Raw genomic sequence first — 20,694 nt, forward strand, 5'->3', positions numbered from 1 at the left:
TTTAGACCCACCCGATCGTCACTACTTAATTCTTTTTTAAGTGTAACTTTTAGTAAATGGATATGTCTCTTTTCTGGTTCTTGGTCAAATGGATCGATATACACCTGCTATTGGAATGCGATGGGGAATTGGCGAGCCTCATCTAGAATTATGAGGCTCAAGAACATAGCAAGATGTGGTCTAGCTTATGAGAAATTAGAGGCGTATAAGTGCAAGGCGTGTGGACATAAATCGAAGGTAAAGAGACAGTCCATCAAATCAGTGGGACCAAGGGTGAGGAAGCAGAATTTCTCAACTACCAACAGAGGTGAAGATCTACATCAATCGGTTAACCATGATGATGAATTGGAAAAATTTGGAGAGGATATCGGATTAAGGTGGACAAACCTTGATCTACAGTAAGCTCCATTACCCTTTTCATTTTTTGTATGTTTAATCAATGAAGATTTTATCACTTAATGTTCGTGGTTTCGCGGTTGAGGGGAAATTCGGGTGGGTCAAAAATATATGCTATAATGAAAGACCTAGTATTGCGGTATTCAAAGAAATAAAGTGTAGGAATATAGAATATTGGTGGGTTGAATCTCTTTGGGGTAATAGGGATTTTGGATATGTGCAAAAGGATGTAGTCGGAAACTCGGGGGGTTTGTTGATAGTTTGGGATACTAGTTGGTTCGAGGTTAGTAACGCGATGATCAATGATTATTTTCTTGCAATAAAGGGTTGTTGGAAGAATTTGGGTAAGGAATCTATAATTGTAAATGTGTACGGGCCTCATTGTGATTCGGGTAAAAGGAGATTTTGGAATTATTTAGACGGGTTGTTGAATAGTTGTGATACAGCTTGGGTTATATGTGAGGATTTCAACGAAGTTCGGGATCATACGGATATATTAAATAGTGATTTCATCCAACATCGTGCAAATTGGTTCAATGATTTCATCTCGAGGAACAATTTAATCGACATTCCAATTAATGGGAAGAAATTTACTCGGGTTAATGGGGATGGGGTCAAACTTAGCAAGTTAGATAAGTTCTTCGTTTCGGATCGGTTTCTCCAACTTTGGGAAGACCTATCCACCATTGCTCTCGATAGATTTCTTTCGAATCACTTCCCAATAATTCTTCGAGACAAGGTGATTGATTTCGGGCCGAAACCTTTTAAAATTTTTGACGAATGGCTATTCAATGATGGAGTGGACAAGGTTATTGAGAAAGCATGGGCACTTCCGGTCAAAGGATGTAAGTTAGATTGAAAGTTCAGGGATAGGCTTAAAAACGTGAAAGTTGCACTCAAAAAGTGGAGCAACTCCACCTATGGTGCTCTTGATGTGGAGATTAAAGCACTCAAAAAGGAGGTATCGGTTTAGGAATTGAAAGCGGAATCTAATTCGATTAGTGATGTTGAAAGAGGTATTTGGATGGATTGCCGAAGGTGGTGGTTAGAAAAAGAGAAGGCAAAAACCAACATGTTGAAACAAAAATCTCGCTTTAGATGGATTGTGGATGGGGACGAGAACTCGAAATTTTTTCATTCTTGCATCCAAAGGAGGTACAATAAAAGCAATCTACGGGGTTTAATCATTAATGGCAATTGGGTTGAAAACCCACCTGCTGTTAAGTCAGCAGCCTTCGAGCATTTTCAAAGTATTTTCTCGAAACAAAACCGTAGCAGGCCTTCTCTAAACATGGTTGCGTTCAGCGGGCCCAATGGGCTAAATGTTGGCAGAATCTCTGAAACTGAGAGTGGGTTACTTGAGGAGCCATTCACAAAATCAGAGATATGGAACGCGGTCAAGGATTGTGCAAGTAATAAGGCACCGGGGCCGGATGGTTTCAACATTAGGTTCTACAAAAAATGTTGGAGCTTGATTAAACCACAGCTTTTGGATGCGATTCAATCATTTTGGGAAAGTGGCACGATTTCTCAAGGGTGCAATGCGTCCTTCATTACCTTAGTTACTAAGAAGCCGGATTCGTTATCTTTGAATGACTATCGACCGATTAGTCTAATCGGTAGTTATTATAAGATTATCGCGAAACTTCTCTCTAACCGGATTCGTAAGGTAATTCTGTCCCTCATTAGTCACGAACAAAGTGCTTTCATTAAAGGTTGAAACATTATCGATGGGGCCTTGATTGCTAACGAGACACTTGACTATCTAAGAAGATCAAAAAAATCGGGTTTTATTTTCAAGGTGGATTTCGAGAAAGCGTTTGATAGTTTAGATTGGGATTTCCTTCTTGAAATGATGGAGATTATGGGTTTTGGGCCGAAATGGAGAAGTTGGATCATGTCATGTTTACGGTCCGCGACAATATCCATCTTAGTCAATGGTTCACCCACTCCTGAATTTAGATTCGGAAGAGGGGTTTGACAAGGTGATCCACTGAAATCTCCCGTTCATATTGATTATAAACGTTCCATATTAATTGATTTCGTCGCGAGGTTTTAACCTCTATATGAGACGTTTTTCAAAGACTGCATTCATTTTTAAAACAACCATAACCTTTATTTTATCGATAAAGGTTTAAAAAGCATTACGTAGATTATCAAATAATGATAATCTAAATATATCGTTTACACACGACCATTACATAATGGTTTACAATAAGAATATATTACATCAAAAATAAGTTTCTTGAATGCAGTTTTTATATAATATCATACTAGCATGGACTCCAAATCTTGTCCTTATTTTAGTATGCAATAGCGGAAGCTCATAATAATCACCTGAGAATAAACATGCTTTAAACGTCAATAAAAATGTTGGTGAGTTATAGGTTTAACCTATATATTTATCAATCGAAATAATAGACCACAAGATTTCATATTTCAATACATCCCATACATAGAGATAAAAAATCATTCATACGGTGAACACCTGGTAACCGACATTAACAAGATGCATATAGAATATCCCCATCATTCCGGGACACCCATCGGACATGATAATTTCGAAGTACTAAAGCATTCCAAATTCCAGAATGGGGCTTGTTAGGCCCGATAGATCTATCTTTAGGATTCGCGTCAATTTGGGGGTCTGTTCCCAAATTCTTAGGCTACCAAGCTATAAAGGGGCATATTCGGCTTCGATCATTCACCCATATAAAGTAATTTCATTTACTTGTGTCTATTTTGTAAAACATTTATAAATTTGCATGTATTCTCATCCCAAAATATTAGATTTTAAAAGTGGGACTATAACTCACTTTCACAGATTTTTACTTCGTCGGGAAGTAAGACTTGGCCACTGGTCGATTCACGAACCTATAACAAATATGTACATATATATCAAAGTATGTTCAAAATATATTTACAACATTTTTAATACGTTTTAATGTTTTAAGTTTATTAAGTCAGCTGTCCTCGTTAGTAACCTACAACTAGTTGTCCATAGTTAGATGTACAGAAAATAAATTGATATATATTATCTTGACCCAATCCACGACCCAGTGTATACACGTCTCAGGCTAGATCACAACTCAAAGTATATATATTTTTAGAATCAACCTCAACCCTGTATAGCTAACTCCAACATTACTGCATATAGAGTGTCTATGGTTGTTCCAAATAATATATATAGATGGGTCGATATGATATGTCAAAACATTTGCATACGTGTCTATGGTATCCCAAGATTACATAATATATTAGAATACATGTATAATATAATACAAGTTAGCTAGGATATGATTAATATAGATTTGATACCAATTTTCACGTAGCTACAACAAGCAAAAATATCCAATCTTGTTTTACCCATAACTTCTTCGTTTTAAATCCGTTTTGAGTGAAACCAATTGCTATGGTATCATATTGAACTTAAGTTTATGAATATATATATAAAAAGTATAAGTTTATAGTCGGAAATACAGGTTACAAGTTATTTTTGTAAAGGTAGTCATTTCAGTCGAAAGAACGACGTCTAGATGACCATTTTGAAAAACATACTTCCACTTTGAGTTTAACCATGATTTTTGGATATAGTTTCATGTTCATAAGAAAAATAATTTTCCCAGAAGAACAACTTTTAAATCAAAGTTTATCATAGTTTTTAATTAACTAACCCAAAACAGCCCGCGGTGTTACTACGACAGCGTATATCCAGTTTTACGGTGTTTTTCGTGTTTTCTGGTTTTAAATCATTAAGTTAGCATATCATATAGATATAGAACATGTGTTTAGTTGATTTTAAAAGTCAAGTTAGAAGGATTAACTTTTGTTTGCGAACAAGTTTAGAATTAACTAAACTATGTTCTAGTGATTTCAAGTTTAAACCTTCGAATAAGGTAGTTTTATATATATGAATCGAATGATGTTATGAACATCATTACTACCTCAGGTTTTGTGGATAAACCTACTGGAAATGAGAAAAGTAGATCTAGCTTCAAAAGATCCTTGGATGGCTTGAAAGTTCTTGAAGCAAAATCATGAAACGAAAACAAGTTCAAGTAAGATTTCCACTCGAAATAAGATTGTCAAAGTTATAGAAATTGAAACAAAGTTTGAATATGAGTATTACCTTATATTAGAAAGATATCTTACTGTAAATAAGAAAGATTTCTTGAGGTTGGATGATCACTCAAAGTGGATTTGCAAGATTGGAAGTAAGCTAGCAAACTTGGAAGTATTCTTGATTTTATGAAACTAGAACTTATATAATTTATGAAGAACACTAAGAACTTGAAGATAGAACTTGAAGATAGAACTTATGAGAGATCAATTAGATGAAGAAAATTGAAGAATGAAAGTGTTTGTAGGTGTTTTTGGTCGTTGGTATATGGATTAGATATAAAGGATGTGTAATTTTGTTTACATGTAAATAAGTCATGAATGATTACTAATATTTTTGTAATTTTATGAGATATTTCATGCTAGTTGCCAAATGATGGTTCCCACATGTGTTAGATGACTCACATGGGCTGCTAAGAGCTGATCATTGGAGTGTATATACCAATAGTACATACATCTAAAAGCTGTGTATTGTACGAGTACGAATACGGGTGCATACGAGTAGAATTGTTGATGAATTTGAACGAGGATGTAATTGTAAGCATTTTTTTTTAAGTAGAAGTATTTTGATAAGTGTCTTGAAGTCTTTTAAAAGTGTATGAATACATATTAAAACACTACATGTATATACATTTTAACTGAGTCGTTAAGTCATCGTTAGTCGTTACATGTAAGTGTTGTTTTGAAACCTTTAGGTTAACGATCTTGTTAAGTGTTGTTAACCCATTGTTTATTATATCAAATTAGATGTTAAATTATTACATTAACATGATATTATGATGTATTAATATATCTTAATATGATATATATACAATTAAATGTCGTTACAACGATAATCGTTACATATATGCTTCGTTTCGAAATCATTAAGTTAGTAGTCTTGTTTTTACATATGTAGTTCATTATTAATATATTTAATGATATGTTTACTTATCATAATACCATGTTAACTATATATGTATCCATATATATGACATCATATAGTTTGTACAAGTTTTAATGTTCGTGAATCACCGGTCAACTTGGGTGGTCAATTGTCTATATAAAACCTATTTCAATTAATCAAGTCTTAACAAGTTTGATTGCTTAAAATGTTGGAAACACTTAATAATATAAATATCAATTTTATTTAATATATATAAACATGGAAAAGTTCGGGTCACTACAGTACCTACCCGTTAAATAAATTTCGTCCCGAAATTTTAAGCAGTTGGAGGTGTTGACGTATCTTCTGGAAATAAGTGCGGGTATTTATTTTTCATCTGATATTCTTGTTCCCAGGTGAACTCGGGTCCTCTACGAGCATTCCATCAAACCTTAACAATTGGTATCTTGTTTTGCTTAAGTCTTTTAACCTCACGATCCATTATTTCGATGGGTTCTTCGATGAATTGAAGTTTTTCGTTGATTTGGATTTCGTCTAACGGAATAGTGAGATCTTCTTTAGCAAAACATTTCTTCAAATTCGAGATGTGGAAAGTGTTATGTACAGCCGCGAGTTGTTGAGGTAACTCAAGTCGGTAAGCTACTGGTCCGACACGATCAATAACCTTGAATGGTCCAATATACCTTGGATTTAATTTCCCTCATTTACCAAATCAAACAATGCCTTTCCAAGGTGCAACTTTAAGCATGACCATTTCTCCAATTTCAAATTCTATATCTTTTCTTTTAATGTCAGTGTAGCTCTTTTGTCGACTTTGGGCGGTTTTCAACCGTTGTTGAATTTGGATGATCTTCTCGGTAGTTTCTTGTATTATCTCAGGACCCGTAATCTGTCTATCCCCCACTTCACTCCAACAAATCGGAGACCTGCACTTTCTACCATAAAGTGCTTCAAACGGCGCCATCTCAATGCTTGAATGGTAGCTATTGTTGTAGGAAAATTCTGCTAACGGTAGATGTCGATCCCAACTGTTTCCGAAATCAATAACACATGCTCGTAGCATATCTTTAAGCGTTTGTATCGTCCTTTCGCTCTGCCCATCAATTTGTGGATGACAGGCAGTACTCATATCTAGACGAGTTCCTAATGTTGCTGTAATGCCTGCCAGGATCTTGAAATAAATCTGCCATCCCTATCAGAGAGAATAGAGATTGGTATTCCATGTCTGGAGACGACTTCCTTCAAATACAGTCGTGCTAACTTCTTCATCTTGTCATCTTCTCTTATTGGCAGGAAGTGTGCTGATTTGGTGAGACGATCAACTATTACCCAAATAGTATCAAAACCAGTTGCAGTCCTTGGCAATTTAGTGATGAAATCCATGGTAATGTTTTCCCATTTCCATTCTGGGATTTCGGGTTGTTGAAGTAGACCTGATAGTTTTTGATGCTCAGCTTTGACCTTAGAACACGTCAAACATTCCCCTACGTATTTAGCAACATCGGCTTTCATACCTGGCCACCAAAAATGTTTCTTAAGATCCTTGTACATCTTTTCCGTTCCAGGATGTATTGAGTATCTGGTTTTATGAGCTTCTCTAAGTACCATTTCTCTCATATCTCCAAATTTTGGTACCCAAATTCTTTCAGCCCTATACCGGGTTCCGTCTTCCTGAATATTAAGATGCTTCTCCGATCCTTTGGGTATTTCATCCATTAAGTTTCCCTCTTTTAAAACTTCTTCTTGCGCCTCCTTTATTTGAGTAGTAAGGTTAGTGTGAATCATTATATTCATAGCTTTTACTCGAATAGGTTCCCTGTCCTTTCTGCTCAAGGCGTCGGCTACCACATTTGCCTTTCCCAGGTGATAACGAATCTGAAAGTCGTAATCATTCAACAATTCAATCCATCTGTGCTGCCTCATGTTCAGTTGTTTTTGATTAAATATGTGTTGAAGACTTTTGTGGTCGGTATATATAATACTTTTGACCCCATATAAGTAGTGCCTCCAAGTCTTTAATGCAAAGACAACCGCGCCTAATTCCAAATCATGCGTCTTATAATTCTGCTCGTGAATTTTCAATTGTCTAGACGCATAAGCAATTACCTTCATTCGTTGCATTAATACACAACCTGTAACACCCCGTTTTCCCCGTATATGATTTATAGGTGTATTGGGTATGTACGAATGGTGTAAGAAAGGTTCGGGGCATTTTCTAGTATTAAAGTCTTGTGTGCGAGAAAGTTATGTCAGGTCACGCCTTGTGTCGCGGCGCGACACAGAAGGCCGCGGCGTGGCAACACATTAGAATCTGGATCAGAAAGTACGGTAAAGAAGGCACCAGACCACGGTATAGGTCGCGGCGCGACCATTTATGCCACGACGCTGCATTTCTGCTGAACTGGTTCCTGTTTTCGCAATATTTAGAGAAAGTGAGGGGCATTTTGGTCTTTTCACGTTTGAACCAGATTGAGATCTTAAATCTCATCCACTCCTTTCATTTCCTAATTTCTTTTCCCTTTTCTTTTCATTTTCCTCTCAAAAACTCAAACACCCAATTGAATTCAAAGGGATTTTTGGAAAGGAAGAAGCGGGATTTGATCTTTGGCGTAGTTGACTAGGTTGTTCTCCTCGTTCTTGGCTACACGGTGATACTAGTGGTAAGCTCTAACTCCGAATTTCATTTTCGTGTTCATCATTCAAATTTGAGGCTTTTGATTGTATGATTCATAGATGGAACCCATTTAGTTGTTAATTGAAGATTAACACCAAGATTCGGGTTTATATGTGTTAAGGGCGGGTTTTGGGTTGGTTAATGTTTTAACCATGTTTAAGACTTGATAATGGTGTATAATCACTAGTATTAGTGATTATTGATGTTTTGGAGACTTCTAGGGTTCTTGTGGTTGACTAATTTTGACTAGAGTCAAAATTAGGGTTTGTTGATGGTTATGACCCGAATGTCGATTTGTTGAGGTTTATAAACTTAAAATAGATTAAGTTGAAGTATAAACTCAAGTTAAATATGTTGTGGTGTCAAAACTCGCTAACGGCGCGATGTTGACTCCTTTGGGTCAAAATTAGGGTTTTAGTGTCATTATGGGCAAGATAGGTGTTTATCACCTATGACTGGTTTTAATTGGCATATTAGGACCATTCTCACTTATGTTAGTGATTATTGGTTAGTTTGGACGCGGTTTGTGCTTGGAAGTGCATTTGGGTCGAAATTGCACTAAGGGTCGAATTGGGTTGGTTTGTAAATCCACTCTAAGTGTGTTGTTGTAATTGTGATAATGGAATAGGTACTTTTCATTAACGAGTTGCGGATTATTTGAAAGCATTCATCAAGGCGACAAGGTGAGTGTTAATATCCTATATGCATATGTATGTGTAGGATGGGTGCGGGTCGGGTAAAGTGGTTCTCGGTTATAGAGCTCACTTCACATATAGGTGGATTTGATGGACTTGTGTATAGGTCCAATTGGCACGGTGGTGCGTTTTGGTTGACCACCTTTGGCGAGGTGCACACTTTGTGTATATGTTATCACATGGGCGTGTGAAGTGGACTTATATAACCCCAATGACGAAGGGTTAATATAGTGAGTGGAATAATTATATACGTAGGTATATAATGTATTTATTTGTTGTAGTGTGAGATGTGAAGTGTTGATGTGCTAAGACACCACATTTCACGTGACGAGTGAAGTGTCGATGTGCTAAGACACCACTCAAAGTAATGTGAGGGGTGAAGTGTCGATGTGTTAAGACACCACCCGGAGTGAAGTATCGATGTGCTAAGATGCCACTCCAAGAGAATAACGGGTGAAGTGCCGATGTGTTAAGGTGCCACTCGAGGTGAAGTATCGACGTGTTAAGATGCCACCCCAAGTAAAATGAAGAGTGAAGTGTCGAAGTGTTAAGACACTACTCGGGGTGAAGTGTCGACGTGTTAAGACGCCACCTGGGGTGAAGTATCGAAGTGTTAAGATTCCACCAGTGGGGTTAGTGTACGAAGTGTTAAGTGCACTAATGGTTGTTATGAACATGGATGACTTGTTTCGCGAAGTCATTCCCTTGCGAAGATTTGGTTAACCATGGTTATTGCGTTGTAAGCGTAATCATTTTATGTTATTCGAGTTATATATATATATATATATATATATACATATATATATATTGTATACGTATAACGTTGTTTTGTCGTGATATAGCTAACCCTCCGGGTGTAGTTTATTGGCATTGTTCACATCGTTGTTGGTGAACTTATATTTTGTGGATGTATCTTTAGCTCATTGCTTAGTGATCTTACGGTATGCTTAGACTAGCTTGCCTTTATGCTTGGATGCTCCGGTATGCGGTATTTGGATATTTGTGTGGTGTGTCCATTTTATGCATATATATGTATGTAGTATATTCTCACTCACTAAGCGTTAGCTTACCCTCTCGTTGTTGATATTTTTATAGGTTCGCATGCTTGGCGGCTCGGGTAAGCTTGGGGATTAGAGATCTTGGCTAGGTTACTTAGAAGATCTTGCTTTTGTATTCGATTAGGATTTGGATAGCGTAGTCCCAAATCACCATGCTCGGTTTTGTTAGAAACTAAACTAGTCGGGTCGTGTATGTCCGTTTGGACAATTAACTAATGTATTAAATGTTTTAAGGTTATTAAACCTTGTATTGTATTTAAAGATGTTTATGGAAACACAATTGGGACCTAAAGTATTATTTAACGCGTATTAAAAGGAAAAATTTTATGGGCCGGTTTTAATACGGTTGGGTTGTTTCAAGTGGTATCAGAGCATGGTCTAAGGGATTTAGGTGACTTGAGATAGGTGCCTAGACTTAGACTTTTGTGTGTGCTTATTTGTTGCGGGACTTGTAGGTGTACGGGTCGAAATGGGTTTAGTTAGTGCCTTGTTTATAGGTTGACTAACGTTTATATTAGTAATGCGGATATTATTAATATATGATTGTGTTGTGATGTTATTCCTTGCGTACGTTTATATCGTGTAGGAATTTTGGTTGCGTTGGTTATTATCATCGAGTGAGACGGTTGTTGTACTAACAAGTTGATACGGCGTGTGTGCGTAATAAGGACTTGCAAACCTTATTACGGGTGCAAATCGTGTCTAACAAGTGATGTATGATGAGTGTTTAGTAAGATGGGGCGGTGTTGTGCGTGCGGTTTTATAAGTTCGTGGACTAATCGTTTTGCATTCTTTAGAATGGCGACGCGAAATGAGATCGAGACGAATGACGAGGAGTTTAACTCTAGAGTTGCGGCCGCCATTGCAGAGCAAATGAGTGCATTTCGAGAAGAAATGGATAGGAAGTATTCCGAATCTCGGAGTAGTGGTGAAATGGAGCATTGTCTTAAGAGCTTCATGAGGACTAAACCCCCGATGTACGATGGAGAACCGGATCCTTTGATAAGCACAACTTGGATCTCGATGTCGAAGGGTGTTTTTGTACTATTGAATGCCCTCCTGAGAAGAAGACAAGACTCGCTACTAGTTTGTTGCGGGGTAGGGCGAAGGATTGGTTGGATGGTAAGATTTATCTTGTCGGTGGTGAATCGTTTATGGCGTTATCATGGGACGGGTTTAAGAAGGAATTCTTCGAGGAGTTCCGGACTTCAGCTGATTTGTCGGAAATGCGTAATGAGTTGCGAAATTTGCAACAGGGTTCCATGAATTTGAATACTCTCAAGACGACCTTTATTGCGAAGGCTCGTTTTTGCCCGGAGTATTTGGGGAATGATAATTTGTTGATGGGGGATTTCTATCGGACCTTGAATGATGACTTGAAGAGTAAAATTAGCCGGGGTCAAGCGAAATCTTTTGCGGAATTATTCGACTTGGCTAGAGGTTTCGAGTCGTATTTGAAATGTCCCGTTCTTATTGATTAAAAACGTTCCATATTAATTGATTTCGTTGCGAGGTTTTGACCTCTATATGAGACGTTTTTCAAAGACTGCATTCATTTTAAAACAAACCATAACCTTTATTTCATCAATAAAGGTTTAAAAAGCTTTACGTAGATTATCAAATAATGATAATCTAAAATATCCTGTTTACACACGACCATTACATAATGGTTTACAATACAAATATGTTACAACAAAATAAGTTTCTTGAATGCAGTTTTTACACAATAACATACAAGCATGGACTCCAAATCTCGTCTTTATTTAATTATGCGATAGCGGAAGCTCTTAATAATCACCTGAGAATAAACATGCTTAAAACGTCAACAAAAATATTGGTGAGTTATAGGTTTAACCTATATATATCAAATCATAATAATAGACCACAAGATTTCATATTTCAATACACATCCCATACAAAGAGATAAAAATCATTCATATGGTGAACACCTGGTAACCGACATTAACAAGATGCATATATAAGAATATCCCCATCATTCCGGGACACCCTTCGGATATGATATAAATTTTGAACTACTAAAGCATCCGGTACTTTGGATGGGGTTTGTTAGGCCCAATAGATCTATCTTTAGGATTCGCGTCAATTAGGGTGTCTGTTCCCTAATTCTTAGATTACCAGACTTAATAAAAAGGGGCATATTCGATTTCGATAATTCAACCATAGAATGTAGTTTCACGTACTTGTGTCTATTTTGTAAATCATTTATAAAACATGCATGTATTCTCATCCCAAAAATATTAGATTTAAAAAGTGGGACTATAACTCACTTTCACAGATTTTTACTTCATCGGGAAGTAAGACTTGGCCACTGGTTGATTCACGAACCTATAACAATATATACATATATATCAAAGTATGTTCAAAATATATTTACAACACTTTTAATATATTTTTATGTTTTAAGTTTATTAAGTCAGCTGTCCTCGTTAGTAACCTACAACTAGTTGTCCACAGTTAGATGTACAGAAATAAATCGATAAATATTATCTTGAATCAATCCACGACCCAGTGTATACGTATCTCAGTATTGATCACAACTCAAACTATATATATTTTGGAATCAACCTCAACCCTGTATAGCTAACTCCAACATTCACATATAGAGTGTCTATGGTTGTTCCGAAATATATATAGATGTATCGACATGATAGGTTGAAACATTGTATACGTGTCTATGGTATCTCAATATTACATAATATACAATACAAGTTGATTAAGTTATGGTTGGAATAGATTTGTTGCCAATTTTCACGTAGCTAAAATGAGAAAAATTATCCAATCTTGTTTTACCCATAACTTCTTCATTTTAAATCCGTTTTGAGTGAATCAAATTGCTATGGTTTCATATTGAACTCTATTTTATGAATCTAAACAGAAAAAGTATAGGTTTATTGTCGGAAAAATAAGTTACAAGTCATTTTTGTAAAGGTAGTCATTTCAGTCGAAAGAACGACGTCTAGATGACCATTTTAGAAAACATACTTCAACTTTGAGTTTAACCATAATTTTTGGATATAGTTTCATGTTCATAATAAAAATCATTTTCTCATAATAACAACTTTTAAATCAAAGTTTATCATAGTTTTTAATTAACTAACCCAAAACAGCCCGCGGTGTTACTACGACGGCGTAAATCCGGTTTTACGTTGTTTTTCGTGTTGCTAGGTTTTAAATCATTAAGTTAGCATATCATATAGATATATAACATGTGTTTAGTTGATTTTAAGAGTCAAGTTAGAATGATTAACTTTTGTTTACGAACAAGTTTAGAATTAACTAAACTATGTTCTAGTGATTACAAGTTTAAACCTTCGAATAAGATAGCTTTATATGTATGAATCGAATGATGTTATGAACATCATTACTACCTTAAGTTCCTTGGATAAACCTACTGGAAAAGTGAAAAATGGATCTAGCTTCAACGGATCCTTGGATGGCTCGAAGTTCTTGAAGCAGAATCATGACACGAAAACAAGTTCAAGTAAGATCATCACTTGAAATAAGATTGTTATAGTTATAGAAATTGAACCAAAGTTTGAATATGATTATTACCTTGTATTAGAATGATAACCTACTGTAAGAACAAAGATTTCTTGAGGTTGGATGATCACCTTACAAGATTGGAAGTGAGCTAGCAAACTTGAAAGTATTCTTGATTTTATGTAACTAGAACTTGTAGAATTTATGAAGAACACTTAGAACTTGAAGATAGAACTTGAGAGAGATCAATTAGATGATTAAAATTGAAGAATGAAAGTGTTTTTAGGTGTTTTTGGTCGTTGGTGTATGGATTAGATATAAAGGATATGTAATTTTGTTTTCATGTAAATAAGTCATGAATGATTACTCATATTTTTGTAATTTTATGAGATATTTCATGCTAGTTGCCAAATGATGATTCTCACATGTGTTAGGTGACTCACATGGGCTGCTAAGAGCTGATCATTGGAGTGTATATACCAATAGTACATACATCTAAAAGCTGTGTATTGTACGAGTACGAATACGGGTGCATACGAGTAGAATTGTTGATGAAACTGAACGATGATGTAATTGTAAGCATTTTTGTTAAGTAGAAGTATTTTGATAAGTGTATTGAATTCTTTCAAAAGTTTATAAATACATATTAAAACACTACATGTATATACATTTTAACTGAGTCGTTAAGTCATCGTTAGTCGTTACATGTAAGTGTTGTTTTGAAACCTTTAGGTTAACGATCTTGTTAAATGTTGTTAACCCAATGTTTATAATATCAAATGAGATTTTAAATTATTATATTATCATGATATTATCATGTATGAATATCTCTTAATATGATATATATACATTAAATGTCTTTAAAACGATAATCGTTACATATATGTCTCGTTTAAAAATCATTAAGTTAGTAGTCTTATTTTTACATATGTAGTTCATTGTTAATATACTTAATGATATGTTTACTTATCATAGTATCATGTTAACTATATATATATCCATATATATGTCATCATATAGTTTTTACAAGTTTTAACGTTCGTGAATCACCGGTCAACTTGGGTGGTCAATTGTCTATATGAAACCTATTTCAATTCATCAAGTCTTAACAAGTTTGATTGCTTAACATGTTGGAAACATTTAATCATGTAAATATCAATCTCAATTAATATATATAACCATGGAAAATTTCGGGTCACTACAGTACCTACCCGTTAAATAAATTTCGTCCCGAAATTTTAAGCTGTTGAAGGTGTTGACGAATCTTCTGGAAATAGATGCGGGTATTTCTTCTTCATCTGATCTTCACGCTCCCAGGTGAACTCGGGTCCTCTATGAGCATTCCATCGAACCTTAACAATTGGTATCTTGTTTTGCTTAAGTCTTTTAACCTCACGATCCATTATTTCGACGGGTTCTTCGATGAATTGAAGTTTTTCGTTGATTTGGATTTCATCTAACGGAATAGTGAGATCTTCTTTAGCAAAACATTTCTTCAAATTCGAGACGTGAAAAGTGTTATGTACAGTCGCGAGTTGTTGAGGTAACTCAAGTCGGTAAGCTACTGGTCCGACATGATCAATAATCTTGAATGGTCCAATATACCTTGGATTTAATTTCCCTCGTTTACCAAATCGAACAACGCCTTTCCAAGGTGCAACTTTAAGCATGACCATCTCTCCAATTTCAAATTCTATATCTTTTCTTTTAATGTCAGCGTAGCTCTTTTGTCGACTTTGGGCGGTTTTCAACCGTTGTTGAATTTGGATGATCTTCTCGGTAGTTTCTTGTATAATCTCCGGACCCGTAATCTGTCTATCCCCCACTTCACTCCAACAAATCGGAGACCTGCACTTTCTACCATAAAGTGCTTTAAACGGCGCCATCTCAATGCTTGAATGGTAGCTGTTGTTGTAGGAAAATTCTGCTAACGGTAGATGTCGATCCCAACTGTTTCCGAAATCAATAACACATGCTCGTAGCATGTCTTCAAGCATTTGTATCATCCTTTCGCTCTGCCCATAGTTTGTGGATGATAGGCAGTACTCATGTCTAGACGAGTTCCTAATGCTTGATGTAATGTCCTCCAGAATCTTGAAATAAATCTGCCATCCCTATCAGAGATAATAGAGATTGGTATTCTATGTCTGGAGACGACTTCCTTCAAATACAGTCCTGCTAACTTCTCCATCTTGTCATCTTCTCTTATTGGCAGGAAGTGTGCTGATTTGGTGAGACGATTAACTATTACCCAAATAGTATCAAAACCACTTGCAGTCCTTGGCAATTTAGTGATGAAATTCATGGTAATGTTTTCCCATTTCCATTCCGGGATTTCGGGTTGTTGAAGTAGACCTGATGGTTTCTGATGCTCAGCTTTGACCTTAGAACACGTCAAACATTCTCCTACGTATTTAGCAGCATCGGCTTTCATACCCGGCCACCAAAAATGTTTCTTGAGATCTTTGTCCATCTTCCCCGTTCCAGGATGTATTGAGTATCTGGTTTTATGAGCTTCTCTAAGTACCATTTCTTTCATATCTCCAAATTTTGGTACCCAAATCCTTTCAGCCCTATACCGGGTTCCGTCTTCTCGAATATTAAGATGCTTCTCCGATCCTTTGGGTATTTCATCCTTTAAATTTCCCTCTTTTAAAACTCCTTGTTGCGCCTCCTTTATTTGAGTAGTAAGGTTATTATGAATCATTATATTCATAGATTTTACTCGAATGGGTTCTCTATCCTTCCTACTCAAGGCATCGGCTACCACATTTGCCTTCCCCGGGTGGTAACGAATCTCAAAGTCGTAATCATTCAATAATTCAATCCACCTACGCTGCCTCATATTCAGTTGTTTCTGATTAAATATGTGTTGAAGACTTTTGTGGTCGGTATATATAATACTTTTAACCCCATATAAGTAGTGCCTCCAAGTCTTTAATGCAAAAACAACCGCGCCTAATTCCAAATCATGCGTCGTATAATTTTGTTCGTGAATCTTCAATTGTCTAGACGCATAAGCAATCACCTTCGTTCGTTGCATTAATACACAACCGAGACCTTGCTTTGATGCGTCACAATAAATCACAAAATCATCATTCCCTTCAGGCAATGACAATATAGGTGCCGTAGTTAGCTTTTTCTTCAATCACTGAAACGCTTTCTCTTGTTCATCATTCCATTCAAATTTCTTCCCTTTATGCGTTAATGTAGTCAAGGGTTTTGCTATTCAGGAAAAGTCTTGGATGAACCTTCTGTAGTAACCAGCTAGTCCTAAAAACTGGCGTATGTGTTTCGGAGTTTTCGGGGTTTCCCACTTTTCAACAGTTTCTATCTTTGTCGGATCCACCTTAATACCTTCTTTGTTCACTATGTGACCGAGGAATTGAACTTCTTCCAACCAAAATGCACACTTTGAAAACTTAGCGTACAATTCATCCTTCCTCAATTCTTCTAACACCTTTCTCAAATGTTCACCGTGTTCTTGGTCATTCTTTGAGTAAATAAGTATGTCATCAATGAAAACAATGATAAACTTGTCAAGGTATGGTCCACACACTCGGTTCATAAGGTCCATGAACACAGCTGGTGCATTAGTTAAACCAAACGGCATGACCATAAACTCATAATGACCGTAACGTGTTCTGAAAGTAGTCTTTGGAATATCATCTTCTTTCACCCGCATTTGATGATACCCGGAACATAAGTCAATCTTTGAATAAACAGACGAGCCTTGTAGTTGATCAAATAAGTCGTCGATTCTCGGTAGTGGGTATCGGTTCTTGATGGTAAGTTTGTTCAACTCTCGGTAGTCGATACACAACCTGAATGTACCATCTTTCTTCTTGACAAACAAAACAGGAGCTCCCCACGGTGATGTACTTGGTCGAATGAAACCACGCTTTAAAAGTTCTTGTAATTGGCTTTGCAGTTCTTTCATCTCGCTGGGTGCGAGTCTGTAAGGAGCACGAGCTATTGGTGCAGCTCCTGGTACAAGATCTATTTGAAATTCAACGGATCGATGTGGGGGTAATCCCGGTAATTCTTTCGGAAATACATCGGGAAATTCTTTTGCAATGGGAACATCATTGATACTCTTTTCTTCAGTTTGTACTTTCTCGACGTGTGCTAGAACAACAAAGCAACCTTTTCTTATTAGTTTTTGTGCCTTCAAATTACTAATAAGATGTAGCTTCGTGTTGCCCATTTCTCCGTACACCATTAAGGGTTTTCCTTTTTCTCGTATAATGCGAATTGCATTTTTGTAACAAACGATCTCTGCTTTCACTTCTTTCAACCAGTCCATACCGATTATCACATCAAAACTCCCTAACTCTACTGGTATCAAATCAATCTTAAATGTTTCGCTAACCAGTTTAATTTCTCGATTCCGACATATATTATCTGCTGAAATTAATTTACCATTTGCTAATTCGAGTAAAAATTTACTATCCAAAGGCGTCAATGGACAACTTAATTTAGCACAAAAATCTCTACTCATATAGCTTCTATCCGCACCCGAATCAAATAAAACTTAAGCAGATTTATTGTCAATAAGAAACGTACCCGTAACAAGCTCCGGGTCTTCCTGTGCCTCTGTCGCATTAATATTGAAAACTCTTCCGCAGCCTTGTCCATTCGTGTTCTCCTGGTTCGGGCAATTTCTAATAATGTGGCCCGGTTTTCCACATTTATAACAAACTACATTGGCATAATTTGCTCCGACACTACTTGCTCCGCCATTACTCATTTCGACACCATTTGTTCCTTTCGTTCTATTAACCCCTGGTCCATAGACCTCACACTTCGCCGCGCTATGACCATTTCTTTTACACTTGTTGCAAAATTTGGTGCAGAACCCCGAGTGATACTTTTCACACCTTTGGCATAGCTGTTTCTGATTGTTGTTGTTGTTGTTGTTGCGGTTATTATTGTTGTTGGGATGATTGTTGTAGTTGCTGTTATTGTTGTTGTTGTTGTTGTTGGGCCGTTTGTTGTAGTTGCGATTGATGTTGCGATTGTTGGGATAATTGTTGCGATTATTGTTGTAATTGATGTTGTTGTTGTATTGGTGATTCTTATCACCGTTTTCCTCCCACTTTCTTTTGACTTGCTTCACATTGGCCTCTTCAGCAGTCTGTTCTTTAATTCTTTCTTCAATCTGGTTTACTAGTTTGTGAGCCATTCTACATGCCTGTTGTATGGAGGCGGGCTCGTGTGAACTTATATCTTCTTGGATTCTTTCCGGTAATCCTTTCACAAACGCGTCGATCTTCTCTTCCTCATCTTCGAATGCTCCCGGACACAATAGGCACAATTCTGTGAATCGTCTTTCGTACGTGGTAATATCAAATCCTTGGGTTCGTAACCCTCTAAGTTCTGTCTTGAGCTTATTGACCTCGGTTCTGGGACGGTACTTCTCGTTCATCAAGTGCTTGAATGCTGACCATGGTAGTGCGTACGCATCGTCTTGTCCCACTTGCTCTAGATAGGTATTCCACCATGTTAACGCAGAACCTGTGAAGGTATGCGTAGCGTACTTCACTTTGTCCTCTTCAGTACACTTACTTATGGCAAACACCGATTCGACCTTCTCGGTCCACCGTTTCAATCCGATCGGTCCTTCGGTTCCATCAAATTCCAAAGGTTTGCAGGCAGTGAATTCTTTGTAGGTGCATCCTACACGATTTCCTGTACTGCTAGATCCAAGGTTATTGTTGGTATGTAGCGCAGCCTGTACTGCGGCTATGTTTGAAGCTAGAAAAGTACGGAATTCCTCTTCATTCATATTCACGGTGTGTCGAGTAGTCGGTGCCATTTCCTTCAAAATAGTCAAATGGAACAAGTTAATCATACAGAATATTAAGAGTAGTTAATAGTATTTCGTAGCATAATATGAACTCATTTATAAAAGCTTTTTCTTCATATTAGCGTTTTATAAGTTTAAATTCGGGTAGTACCTACCCGTTAAGTTCATACTTAGTAGCTAATATACAATTCAACTACTACAATTCTATATGAAAAACTGATTATAATAATATTTCGCGTTCAAACTTTTACACAATATTTTACAAACTTACAATACCGCTTATTTTACATATAGCATGAAATATAGCACACAATAAATTTGATACAAGATGGTTGTGAAGATAATTCTAGCTAGTACACAAGTCGTTCAGCAAAGGCAATAAAGACACGTAATTCATACGTCCAGAAACAAGTCATGCATTCTGGTTTTACTAGGATTACTTCCCATCCTTGGTCTTGTGGAACATAACCGTTATGGCCGTTGATAAGACAGCGCGTTGTAACGTCGTCAAAGGGACGAGGGTTACGTAATGTCCAACAGTCCCGTAACAATCTAAAAACCTCATTTCTTACCCCAATTACCGACTCCGTCACTTGTGGGAACGTTTTGTTTAATAGTTGTAGCCCGATGTTCTTGTTCTCACTTTGGTGAGAAGCGAACATTACTAATCCGTAAGCATAACATGCTTCTTTATGTTGCATGTTAGCCGCTTTTTCTAAATCACGAAGTCCAATATTCGGATATATTGAGTCAAAATAATTTCTTAACCCATTGCGTAAAATAGCATTTGGGTTCCCAGCAATATATGCGTCAAAGTAAACACACCGTAACTTATGGATTTCCCAATGTGATATCCCCCATCTTTCGAACGAAAGCCTTTTATAAACCAAGGCATTCTTGGAACGTTCTTCGAATGTCTTACAAACTGATCTCACCTTAAATAGTTGTGCCGAAGAATTCTGACCGACTCTAGACAAGATTTCATCAATCATGTCTCCGGGTAGATCTCTTAAAATATTGGGTTGTCTATCCATTTTGTGTTTTTATACTGTAAAATAGACAAGAGTTAGATTCATAAAAAAAATACTTATTAATACAAGCAATTTTTACATATATCATAAAGCATAAGCACACTATATTACATATATTACACCACACGAATACAACTATCTTATTCCGACTCGCTTGTTTCTTCTTCTTCGGTTTTGGTTCGTTTTGCCAAGTTTCTAGGGATATATGATGTTCCCCTAATACGAGCCGTCGTTTTCCACATTGGTTTAGAAAAACCTGGTGGTTTAGAGGTTCCCGGGTCATTGTTACAACTTAAGGACTTCGGGGGTTGACGATACATATAAAGTTCATCGGGGTTGGAATTAGATTTCTCTATTTTTATGCCCTTTCCCTTATTATTTTCTTTTGCTTTTTTAAATTCAGTTGGGGTAATTTCTATAACATCATCGGAATTCTCGTCGGAATCCGATTCATCGGAGAATTGGTAATCCTCCCAATATTTTGCTTCCTTGGCGGAAACACCATTGACCATAATTAACCTTGGT

General features: G+C 36.6%; 1 protein-coding gene across 1 annotated transcript; it reads left to right on the forward strand.

Annotated features, from left to right (window-relative positions):
- Positions 1 to 439: 439 nt before the first annotated feature.
- LOC139888858 (uncharacterized) lies at positions 440 to 1,255 on the forward strand. Its single transcript, XM_071871841.1, has one exon. The coding sequence runs from the start codon at positions 440 to 442 to the stop codon at positions 1,253 to 1,255; it is 816 nt and encodes a 271-aa protein (XP_071727942.1).
- The last annotated feature ends 19,439 nt before the right edge of the window (positions 1,256 to 20,694 follow it).

The sequence above is a fragment of the Rutidosis leptorrhynchoides genome, chromosome 2 (genome assembly GCF_046630445.1).
Source record: "Rutidosis leptorrhynchoides isolate AG116_Rl617_1_P2 chromosome 2, CSIRO_AGI_Rlap_v1, whole genome shotgun sequence".
Classification (NCBI taxonomy): Eukaryota; Viridiplantae; Streptophyta; class Magnoliopsida; order Asterales; family Asteraceae; genus Rutidosis; species Rutidosis leptorrhynchoides.